Consider the following 12,860-nt stretch of genomic DNA (forward strand, 5'->3'; position numbering starts at 1 on the left):
GAACATGAACAGTCCAGAATTTTTTGGTAGTTTATTTTAACATAGAGAGACAGACTATCAACAACGAATACAAAAAGAGGAACATTAAATAAAGGTTATAAATTAATTGACAGTATATTTGACTGAGTGAAAGAAGTATTTGATCCACAAGAAAAATGTGACTTAGTAGGCTAACCCTTGGTGGCAAACACAAAAGTCAGACGTTTCGTGTAATTGGTCACCACGGTTGCTCACATCTCAGGAGGAACTTTGGTTCGTTCCTCTTTACAGAAACACTCTGGTTCATGGAAGTTTTGAGGCTGTCCCTCGGCAACAAAATGACAGCTCCCTTTACTGATTTTCATTGGGTTTACAGTTTCCTTGATGCCTTGGTTGCATGTTTTGGCTCATTGTCATCTTGGAAGACTCATCTTCTGTTTTCTGGACACTAATTTGTGTGCTTCATGGGTACACACCTGGTGTGTGGGCATCAGTATTCTTGCTGGGTGGAAGGGAATCAAATACAAATTAATTTGTGACCTTTATTTAACTGCCTCTTGCCCAAAGTAGGCTAGGGAAGGCTGATATTCTTTCTCTCTATGTTTCAAAAAACCTAACATAAAACTGTTGTCTTTAGTAAGCACATAAAGTTACAAAATTATCAATGGGTCACAAAATGTGGTATTTCCTCCAATGTAAAAAAAAAAACAAAACAGAACAAAACTTGACTTTTACCAAGTATGTTTACTTTATCTTTGCTTCTAATGCTTGGTTTTAATGGCTATTGTCAACCAGCAGGTGCAGCAGGGATGGAGTTGAGCAGAAGGAAAGTGCCTCTCTATGTGAGTATGTGCTTCAATGTGCAAATCATGCAGACAAGCTAATCTTAAGAATCACAATTTAACTATTAAAAAGAGAAAAACAGGCACCATAAAGTTCTAAGTTATTTTCAAGTGGCTATAATGAAATACTATCACTTATGTGAACTTTTTATAGCATTTTTTTGCAAAAGGTCAACGAGTGCGCCCAGATTTCTTTTGCTGCGATTATGCAGAGACTTTCATCGGCCTTTGTATGAGTCATTGATGTCCTTTGAATTCTTTGAGAAAATAACAAGTCTGTCAGCACAACAATGAATAGCAGCCTGGCATTATGTTTATCCAACTGGCAAATCAGTAACCATGGGATTCATTCACTAGTTCTGTTTTTTATTTGTATTTAATTAATCATAGTTTGAATAGAACATTTATTTGCAATAAGTTTGATATATCCTGTTAAATCTTTGAATGGTTGTGGTCAGGGCAAATACCGTACCCTTTGCAGCTTGCTTGATCTTAGCAGTGTAAGCAAATATTAATATTGGAGGATCAAAGAAGTGAAGCATTTCCTTAGCTGTATTCAGTCCATTCAATCCTTTCACATTTGTCCATGTTGTTTTCTTTGTCACGCTGAGGTCACTTAAAGTTTATACAAATATATGCCCCGTCTTGTTTATTACATAGACGGATACGTTGCTTGTTTTGCTAGAAAGCCGGATCTGATGCAACCATTTTATCATTAAAGCAGACAACTATGATAACTTGCTGTTGAGTTGCCAAATCCTCTCATCCGAATGGTTATTTCTTCCTTTTTTGTTCTTGCGGCATTGCTTTGTTCAGCAATTGCAGAAATAATACAAATATAAATAAGAGACTGACTGTACAGGCAGCTTTTAAGTAACATTCTAACCTTTTACAAACTGTCATACAAGTGTAAAAAGAAGGTAGGTGTACAGTAATCTCTCATATATCATGGTTAATTGGTTCCAGACACGACCGCGTTAAGTGAATTTGCACGAGGTAGGATTACTTATTTATAAATGGAATATTTTCATAGTTAAGAGCATAGAAAACCTGTTTACAACCTTCTACATACGGTTTTTAACATTTTTAGAGCCCTCTAGACATGAAGTAACGCCCCATAATCACCTTTACACTCGTATTATGCGATATAGTATATATTAAGAGAAAATAAGCCATATGTATGTGTTGCTAAAAATGTGTTCCCTAGGGGTGGCGGACAGGAAGTGGTGTTGGTGGTTCAGAGTTGAAAAAGAATTATTTATAAATAAATTTTTTAAAAACAATAGACTGAAGCCGTGAAATTCGAACTGCGAAGTGGGGAGGGACGACTAACATGAACGAGCAAGAGAAAACACGGCATGTTTGTATTTGATGCTCACTGTCTTTCAATGTCATCCTTAAAAATGTTGAGCTTTCGCTGTGCCTTTTGTCCTCCAGCATGTCTCATATGCTTCAGAATCATTCATACCATGTATTCGTACCATGTATGTTGCTGTCAGCTTTATTGAGGCCACAGCTTGATGTCTTTACAAACCATTTATTCTCCCCTTGTGCAACTGGTTCTGGTGCAAGCTGCAGCTGTAAAGAGCAAGAGAAGGGCTCTGGATAATGATTTAAGACAGCGAAAGAATACAACGAAATGATATATTTTTTTAAAATGTCAATAGCTTAAAATGGATGTCATTACATATCTGTAATGTCCTGACTGATGTTTGTCTTTCATACGCTTGTAAACCAGCTACCAAAGTGTAGCAACTACTGTAATTCATGCCTTTTGCTTTCATCATACAATTTTAATCTACTGTCATAATCATTTGAGACAATACCAATCTCTAGGGGTGTCACATGATCTTGTTTCGCAAGATCTCATCTCTCGTCTCCAAACAGGCAGGAAGAGAGCTTACTTTGTGCATTGTTCTCAGCACTTTGGCATGTTTGCTCCATAGAAGAACAGCATGAACGGAGTGAGCCTTTTTGTCAGTCATACAGCCTCTTTGTCTCGGTGGGTGGAGGCCGGGCCCGCTGGCATACACACGCAGTGCAGAAGAGCGTGACATTGAAATTAAATGAGTAGATTGCAATATATTGTCAATTATTTTTTTCATTGTACTTTTCTTAAAAGTAATGTTAGAGTCTTGCCTCGTCTCGTTCTCGTAGATCCAATCTCTTGTATCGTCTTTTCTCGGCACACCCGTACTAGTCTCCAATGAAAGCTTGTGTTTAGAATTGTTGCTTCTTTTAGTAGTAATGGTGGATTTACCTCAATTATTATCTTAGTTGTCTTCCATTAGTCCAAGACAGTAGGAGATGCCAGCAGAAGACATTTTTCTAAAACATGCTAAGCTAACTTGAGTTATGTCAAAAAATGTATTGTTTTTTAATTCTGATAGTTAGTGAGCCTCAGGTGAGCAAAAAATGATAGAAAATGCTCTAGAAAATCAGTTTGTTGTGGAGAGGCTCCAACAGTATTGTATTTTCTGGGGGGAGGCTTGCTGTGCCACACTTTGAAAACCCCAGTTCTAAGATGAAGTAATACAACATTCACCAGTGGCAGAAGTGTTTATGCTTTGATTCGTTTCTGTATTTTCAATTTTACCATGCAGATGACCCAGGCAGATTTAGCCTACCATCATCACTATCTACCACAATATTCACCTGAAATATTGCTGCCTGTATCAACCCACATGCACATTTTCGTATACTTTTGAGCAATTGTCAGTGCTTGTTTTGTTGCCTGCAGGTATACCATTAGCTCATATTTAAAGACAGGCTTCCTAAAGAAGGATTTACTGTACACTCATAATGATAGCGACATAGTTATATTGTTACATCTATATCTGACCTTTTTTAGACTCCAATCAGTCTGTCATGTCTCTGTGCTACAGTTCTGCTCTAATTCACTTTCTACCTCCCTTAGATCAGTCGTCCAAACTGCTCTGGCCTGTCGGGATCAGTGCATGTATTTGCAGCAGACACTAAAAAGACATTCCTGTTTTTATTGAGGGGGAAATTTTTATTGTACCCTCAAGAGGAAATCTGCTGAGAGATTTAGTGTACAACTCGAATATTTCCAAATCTTCACACCACAATAAAATCACAGTTACCTATATTTTTAGGCATATGAATACTTAATTTCCTATTTGACCTCTTTTTACCTCAGGGCCAGGCAAAGGTTTTTGCGTTGCTGGAGGGGCTGGATTCAATGCTGGAAGATGCTGAAGTCTACATTGTTCTGGAAGGTTCCACACTGGTGCATGTCACCAGGGCTCAGCGTGACGTCATGCTTTCCTTCATAGTGCCTGGTATGTACATGTGACATGGCATGTACGTAATTACATGTGTTACACTTAGGTCATGAAGAAAAATGTCTTTAAATATTTAATTGCTCCACCGGAAAATGCAGCCGTTTCTTTTCCTGTGATACACTCAGGAACTGTAGATATCACCATTTCAATCATGACACACACACATACTGTTCATGCATGTACAAGTATAATCTGTGACTTGATGTCTGGAAAAGCATAGAATCTTATCAGCTTCCTCTCAGGAGGGAAACTGCTCCACAGACAATATGTCAACATTATTGAGGCTCTGACAGAGACGGCAGGCAGTCGGTCACAAAGGCCAGAGTTCCCGCTACAAAACCCGCTCCGTGAAAGTGTCCAAAGACCCAAGGGTTCCTGCCTTTGTTGAGAAAATAAAAAGAAATCTTTGTTATCATGCAACACCAGAAGGAAATATGCAAGCACAGAAGCTATTATCAGTCAGTAATGATGCTTTGATGAAATGTGCAAGGAAGTTGGAAAGCACTGCCAATGCTTATTAAGAGATTGTGAATTATTATTCACTAAACTATATGCTCCTTGATTATTGACTTTTTTTTACTCCCAAATTAAGTACAAAATGTGCTTATTTTGACTCTGTTACAAGTAATGGGTGGATTGTCAACTTTAAATTTTTTTTTTTATAGGACATAACCTTGCTGAGGTGGTCTCCGTGCAAGCCTACCTCTGTTCCGAATCCACGCCTCTCACCTGGGTGGGTGGAGCAATGTTGGAGTATATTCAAGATGATGCTCAGGTATGAAACATACATGGGAATAAAGTATTTGATTGGATAAATTATTAATTCATTATTTATCTAATTTAATATGTATACCGTAAATGCTGCAATTATAGCGGGGGAGTTTTTTTGGGGTTTTTTTTACCGAAATTGAGAGGACGGGACATTTATTGGAAGCAGTCAAGAATTGGAGAGAGACTCTTATTTCTAAAATGTGAAAACGTACAGTATATACATAACAACTTAAGTTCTTAATTTTAATAATGATTTGAAGTGCATGAGAACATGTGAAGTATGGATGTCCCGACGCAGATTTTTTCGCTTCCAATCTGATTTTTTTTTGTATAGTCTTACCGATCCGATGTGTCATGACTTTCTACAACCTGTATAATGTCTTTAACATAAGTGTGACATCATTGTTCTTTCTAATCGGACAATAAAATACACAGGAATATCATATGGGGGACACTTGCAGTACTGATGCATCCTGAAGGGGTCAGGCGTGCGTGAGCTGGAAGGTGCTTATCAGTTGCCATCCTTGCACAGAGGAAAAGCCAGCATATTTTTTATTTATTTTTTTTTTACACTTTATCGAAATACACAAACAGCAGTGCCAGCTACGGCTAGATGTACAAAGAAGTCAAATGCGAGATATTTTATGCTCTGCTGAACTGCTGAATGAATGCATGAATTTGACTGTCAAGATGGAGGATAATATATCCAACCTCACCATGAGGTGATTCAACTTTTGCAACAAAGTATCAGAACTTTTCCCAGAGAAGGAGGGTGCATGTACTTCACATACAGATAAAGGTTAAGAACACAGCTGTAAACTTCCCTTGCCATCCATTACTACTCGTAACCCTTATTGGATTGCACTCGGCACCAGTAACAACTTTCATTTGGGCCGTGGATCATCCTGTGTCTTGACAGACAGCCAATCGGATCTTGCGGCTCAGGGCCAATGACATTTTCTTGGGTCTACCACTTGACTTTTTTTGTTCCATAACTCTCAAGAGCTTTAAAATGACTTACTGCGTCCAACCTCAGTAGCAATGGCGCGGTGTGAGAGGCCTTGCTTATGCAGCTGTACAATCCGACCGCATTCAAAGAGAGGAAGCTGTTTTGCCTAAAGAGATCATGACAGTGTGAATACCTGACAGATGACATCCACTTTTTTGCCAAGATTTGGCTTTTAAATGTTGTAGTCTTAGACTCCCATTTCTTCTTTTTGCATTTTGAAGCTCTACTTAAAAAGATCCAACAGCACAAAATGTAAATTATCGAAATTTGTCAACTGGTCTTACTATTTTGATGAGGAGTGTATCTCATTGCCATGTTGTTTTGTTATTCTCAGGACCTGGCAGAGTACCTGGTAACGCATAGTTTGAGCTCCATGGATCACAAAGAGCTAAGCAGCCTCTTCAACCTGGGACAGCAGAGTTCCCGCTGGGTTATGGATCAACGTGTAGCCCTTGCCATTGCCAACCTGGATATTCCTCCAAACTGGAATATTCTGGGGAGCCCCAGTAGAGATGGTAAGAGCTGGAACCATCTATCCTCCTGTCAGAGTATAGATTACATTTATATTTAGTTATCATTAAAATTTGGAAATATTTCACGCAATACACTCACTGAATTTAGGTACTTCTGCAATATTGTATTAGATTAACAAGCGTACCAGATGGAGTCCCCAGTGACCGTACAGTTTGGATATCAAAGAAGGTGAATGAGGTGAATGAGTTCCCTTTCGCAACGCTCATATCCTTTCTCCACATTAATTAGCATTTTCCATGCATGCTCACCGGACTTGAAATCGGAAGTGAACATGCTCACATGTGTGCCTCTGTTGAATTCATCAAAGCCAATTAGGCAGCATCTAATGTGGTTAATAGAACCGTTCCATCTGGACCTTGCCTGAGGCGGAGCTTCAGTGTGTGGCTTGACCACCATGTTTGCTAGATGCCACCGTCTGTTCATATGAACTCTAGTGGTTTACACCCACCTTCAGTACATAAATAAGAAACTAGATTTCAGGCTAATGTTATTATGGCAGCCTGTTTCATTGCAGCGTCTCCCTCTTAATGTTTGCAGTTAATTTGATAACAGCTTATTGCTCTTTGCGACTGAACAGTAAATCCCCTACATAAAGAATCTTCCGAAAAAGTTATTTTTTTACATTTCACTGCTGCACATAAATCTTCTACAGAAGTGGATTTTTGTTTGAGAACAAAGAAAACAATCACATCTCTTGCATCATAATTCATGCACAATTCAATGGATCGTGTTGCAACAGATAGATGAGACAGATCAAATCAAATCAAAAGGGGTTGTACCTTTCAACCCTTGACGATTTGCAAGTACAGGCTCTTGGCAAATTGAATTACGATTTCAGACTATTAAATACAGCTGAAAGAACAATGCTAATATTGACTTGCACACCCTAAGAACACATCTGTCCAAGCCATTCACTTTCATGAAATTTACAGTTGTGATAATAGTCAGCCCTAATGTTTGAATGATGTGGGAGAATATTAAAAGGCCTTTAATTTATGCACACACACACACACAGCCTACGCTTTAGGCCAAATTTGAGAGCTGGCACATCTATTACTATTATGTGGTTTTGAGATTTATGTTCTTTGGACACTTTTGCTGGGTGCACCTGTATGATGTATTATAATATAATACAACCACTCAGCATTTTAACGCAGTCAAAAGGTAGTCATTTTCAAAATATTTTATATTTATAACCACGAGCAGTCCAGGGTGTACCCCGACTCTCGCCCGAAGACAGCTGGGATATGCTCCAACATGCCGTCGATTCTAGTGAGGACGAGCTGTACAGAAAATGGATGGATGGTGCACTGTTAATGCTCAAACATACGTAGCTCAATATAATACTCTCCACTTACCTCATATTAACCAATGTGATCTGTTCTTATTGGTTGAAGAAATCACCATGTTTGCAAGCCATTGTCGCTGCACTTTAACGCTTAAGGGAGATTGAGAAAAGGCAGGTTGATGGTTCGAGTTGATAAGAAAATCCACAATTTGGTGTGCAATTAATCCCAAATTAATCTGCCAAAAAGTCATACAATTTGTGGTTTTTGCTTTTTAGCTGACTTTCAGCTGACTGTCTTGATGTGATGCCATCACAGATGGGTAGTGTGATGACAAAGAGGAAAAATAGAACCAAAAATGGAACTTCCTGCAACATGGGAAAGGGTCTGGATGCATAGCACAATGTGAGCGTACAATTAATTTAATAGAAAATGTGAAAAGTTTACTTGACAAATGCCACTTTCAACATACAAATCAACCAGTGTCACAGAACAAATTGTGTTTTGACTTTTGAGGTTCCATTATACATATTTGTGTGGGTTGTCATAAAAAAATTAAAATGCTTGTTGGACTCCTTTGAATAGCTGACAAGAAAATAAGAGGCTATTAGTACTTTGTAAAAATGTTTTATTGCCTTAAAGTGGGTCAGTGGGCCAGAGGGATTCAGTGCTCTGCCAGAGAACAAATCAATCAGTGACATTCAGGCTAATTATCACCGAAATTAGTTCATCAAGAGAAGTTTACCTCCAGTATAGTACCCTATTGGGGAAATAAATCTCATCAGTTCTATATAATTTACTGTTTCATCTCACTGGCAGTCACATGAAAATCTCAGCTACAATTGCCAATGTTTTCTTTCCGTCACCAGATCACAGCCCTAAAGAATCTCTACTCCACCTGGCCGTGCGGTGGGGTCTGTGTCGGCTGGCCGAGCTGCTGCTTTGTCAGCCAGGGGGTCTGATGGCTATCCGTCTTCCAAACAAGGAGGGAGTCACGCCACTGCAGCTGGCACACTCATCAGGCAACAGGGAACTCCTGGAGCTCCTCATGCAGTAAGTTTGAACTGTGATGCCACTGAAACCAAATAGTGACTAACTGAACAGACACAAACACTTTTCTTAGTGGTATTTATCCAGGTAATTTGCATTCTTAAGAAAATACCTTTGCTCTGCATTTTCAAGGGTACCTTTTTAAACACAAAAACGCTGTACCAAGTAGCCATCCATAAATCTTTGCTGCAGGACATGTTTACTTGACCTAAAAAAATAGTCTTCTCCAGCATGACAGTGTTTGTTGTACTTCAGAAGTCATCTTTAATCCATCATAAATAAGTCTTTAAAGGCTGTAAAATAGTATCCCCAATAGTGATAGTTTTTTTGTCAGGTCATAGAGGTTAGGTTGATGTTACATTTGCGTTTATTACAATATTGTTACAAATTTTACAGTGTGTGTATGCCTTCTGTGTTTTGTCTACATTTTTAACCCCTAAAAATCTTTCATCTTGCGGCAGCCCGCCCAACCCTCTAGCCACACCTCCCGCAGGACTATCTCAGGTGTGGGCAGACCGCTCCCGCTTGCTGAGGTACTGTCATGATACGGGCAATCTGACACTGACCGTCCGGCAAAACCTGAAGTGGAGCTCAGAGGAGAGCCGCCATGCTGATATCCTGTTGCTCAGAAATAGACTTAGAGATGCCGACTTCCTCAGAGAGGTCAGTGTCTGTTCCCCCCCTGTTCCTTGAAAGTGGTATTGCAAATGAAACACATTTTCAATTTTGGTATTATAGGCTGTTTGGGGAGATCATGCGTCAAAGCAAAATATTTCTACCCATGAACTTTGTATTCATAGTGTACCTGTCCTCCCTCAGGTTAAATCACTAAGAAGAGAACACACTGAAGCCATTTTTGGCAAAGAACAATTGGTGGATGATCCTGCAGAAAATGGTATTCTAACCCATCCGTATTTGTATGCTTTGTAGGATTTCACCGGCTTTTTAAAAAATGGAACACAGCATTAACTGTTCTTCATGTGGCAACCTTGAACCAGTTTTTCTCTGCTGGTGTACATTATGTAGTAGCGCTAACACAAATTCACTGACCTCATGTGGAAATTTGAGGTACTGCAAGTGGAAAATAAGATGATTGTAGGAAGAAAGGGGGACTGCAATGAAAAAAGTTTTTCAAGTGACATAACTTTGTATAGGAAAATACTTGTTGCAATCACAAGATACAGCAGCATCCAGTCAGGTGCTAAATGTGATATACAGTACTGTAGATAAATGCTAACTCTATATGCATCTGTTTGTTTTAGGACTTTTTTCTGGTATCAGTGGAGGTAGTTCAGCTGCAGATAATAACGTGAGTAAGCTAATGCCATTTTAAGAGATAAAAGAATCAGCCTGAAACGTGATCACATCTTTTCCATCAAACTTTAATGTGACTATTACTGTTTCTAAGTGTGTTCATACACATCTAGGAACCACTGATTCACTCATACAGTTTATTTGACAAATCCTGGGCGTGTGTGTTTGAAATTCCAATACAGTGGAAGCTCCAAAAAGTTGAGAATTGTTCTGTGATGTTGGTTATCATTGGAAATTGGAAATTTGAAAATGGATTTGTTCTAGGCTCATAGTGTTCCAATCATAAGGTCTCTGTTAACTGTACAGGGAATGTTTTTACATTGTTCTTAACTGTCATACGTGTACAAAGAGAAAGTTAACATCTGTAAAATAAACACAAAATAAAGTAAAACTACTCACTTGTTGAAAGCACCTGACACACATTATGGGGAACAGGAAGGCATTTGCAGTGGTATTTTTACATGTCTTGCCAGAATAAAAAAAATGTTACACAGTACAATGTTGTGTGTCTGTTAGAAAGCCACATATACGATATGTACTGTTTAACATGGCATCTGCGTGGTAAAATTCTATATACTGTGGAGTGCACCAGTATTTAAGCCGCACCCACTACATTTAAAGAGAAAAAAATATTTGTACATACATAGGCCTCAGGCATATAACCCACAGGTGTCCACGGCATAACATGGGATATTTAGTACAGCAAGCCACCTGGACATTCTTCCAGGTGGGCGTATTTCACATTTTCAAGTTCTGACAATGTTTTAACTTTGATTTTAGTATAAATTGTGCTTCCTGTTGCTCACTGTGAACTGGAGCGTGTTTACTCAGCTCCACTCGACGATAGCGACAGCTGGTTAGCAAATGCCAAAAAAGGTGGCTTCTCTGCGTTTTTTGGTTGTTTCCTTTTTTCCTGTTTTTCCTGCGTTTTCCGAAAAACACATTTGAACGATTTCCACATGCGAGAATGGCACATGTATGCGGTATTTTTGCTCAGATTTTACATTACCTCAAGTTACGAATACACTTGTTTGCCCCTCATCTCTTTGAGGCCGGGCTAACAACAACCAAATGTGATGTCACATGAAACTCAGCAATTGATTTATTATTTGATTATTTGATTGATTTAATTTTTTATTTTGTTTATATTATATTGAACAGCTTGGCCATTTCCTACGTCCCAGTCGGTTCCATTTCTGGTTCTATAATTTTCATTACACTTTTCCTCTTTGTCATTACTATGGCATCACAAAAAAGCCAAAGAAAAAGTACTAGTGGCAAATTCTCGCAGCACTGAAAATGTGTTGTTTTGAACTTACCAAAGTTTTATTTGACTTTGGAGGCATATGTTTTACTTTTGGATTGTGCCATTTTGGAGGTTCCACTGTATTTAATTTCAGAAATGTCATATTTCCGCTCGATGTGCATGAACGTCTGCATCAACCAGTGTAAATACTTGTAGTAATATGCACTGCCACCACCTCCCTGCCCCTCAATGCTCCTCATTGTTTTGTGTCATTGTTAAGGTGTTGGAGCCTCCACCTGGCAGAGTTAGCCTGAATAGCCTACTTTGTGAACGTGTTTCATGTTTCTATGAGACCTGTTGTATGCGCTACAGATGGTTACCTAATTGATCTCTCTCGCTGTCGCACACCCAAGCCTCTGCCAAACACTTGTGTTTTTGTACTTAGCCAGACTTGTTTTTTTTTTTTTTTAGTGGAATGCTTGTAACCTGATGGAAAAGTCTCACTGTGGAAATGTATGCGCTGCTGGGTGAACACTTTTTCTCTGGGCAGGACTACGAGGAACCACTGATGTTTTGCCTGAATCCGGAGTGTCAAGATCATGAGCTGTCGCAGTCTGACTGTGGTAAGATGCTTACTTTTAATATGATAAATGTGTTTCAAATGTTTATACAATCAAGGTTGCCTTTCAGAATGAATCTCTTTTGGAATACTACATTCATTTTAAAGCTAGCGGTGCTCCAGCTGTGGATATTTTGAATGTGGTCATTGTTATTTTAGGTGTCCCAAGTAGCGTCCAATTATTTAATGAGACCAACAGTCGGAAACTGTCTGCCTCCCCCATGAGTTGACGAGTCACATTTCATCCCTGTGGCCTGTCTTGCTTCCATCCATTACAGTTTTTGGATTCTTGTCACTCTCTTCACCACAGCAAGGACACATGGAAGGCATTTCTTTTTTTTTTAACATGGCGTGCAGAGAGCACTCCTGAATCGTCTTAGTCTTGCCAGCGAGTTCTGGTTCAGAAATGAATCCTAACAATGTGGCTGATGGTGGCTTCATTTGGATCTCCTGATGGATAGAAGCTTTGAGAGCGACAACATCCTGTGGGTTAATGATTGGCTTGATTTGCTGGACAGTAGAATGATGGCTGAGAATAAGAATTCCGCGGTTACAAGCTGAGGCTTCAGGCTTTTACAACATTGGCAATGGACATCTGCAATCTGAACTTCCTGTGGTTTTTTTATGATTTAGCCGTTTTGTTCTCTGCTTTTGTGCGCGTCTGCGGATTGAGGATATTCACTTTTTCTTTGAACATAGCCTGCCTGTGACCTCAGCTGATCCCCATACTGCCTTTAGTGGTTTAAATAAAGAGTTACGATGACTGTGTTTGCAACATTTGCATGCAACCTCACATAAGGACAAAATAAATAAATAGCACAGATGGGAAACAATTCCGCTTTTATCCATTTAATTGTCTAATTCCTCATCTTATTATCGCAAGTGTATTTTTGCACCATGATTCC

The 12,860-nt window shown here is 39.1% G+C and overlaps 1 protein-coding gene across 2 annotated transcripts in view; it reads left to right on the forward strand.

Annotated features, from left to right (window-relative positions):
* Positions 1–12,860, forward strand: part of LOC129180099 (rho guanine nucleotide exchange factor 28-like) — a 40,125-nt gene that overhangs the window by 1,133 nt on the left and 26,132 nt on the right. For both annotated transcript variants that reach the window (XM_054774175.1, XM_054774174.1), the window contains exons 2-10: positions 775–821; positions 3,982–4,123; positions 4,792–4,901; positions 6,241–6,421; positions 8,596–8,779; positions 9,238–9,439; positions 9,596–9,671; positions 10,039–10,085; positions 11,887–11,959. In XM_054774175.1, the coding sequence (XP_054630150.1) occupies positions 789–821; positions 3,982–4,123; positions 4,792–4,901; positions 6,241–6,421; positions 8,596–8,779; positions 9,238–9,439; positions 9,596–9,671; positions 10,039–10,085; positions 11,887–11,959 (1,048 nt within the window). In that variant the 5' untranslated portion in view covers positions 775–788. The remainder of the gene's footprint in view (positions 1–774; positions 822–3,981; positions 4,124–4,791; positions 4,902–6,240; positions 6,422–8,595; positions 8,780–9,237; positions 9,440–9,595; positions 9,672–10,038; positions 10,086–11,886; positions 11,960–12,860) is intronic.

This window comes from Dunckerocampus dactyliophorus, chromosome 4 (assembly GCF_027744805.1).
Source record: "Dunckerocampus dactyliophorus isolate RoL2022-P2 chromosome 4, RoL_Ddac_1.1, whole genome shotgun sequence".
NCBI lineage: Eukaryota > Metazoa > Chordata > Actinopteri > Syngnathiformes > Syngnathidae > Dunckerocampus > Dunckerocampus dactyliophorus.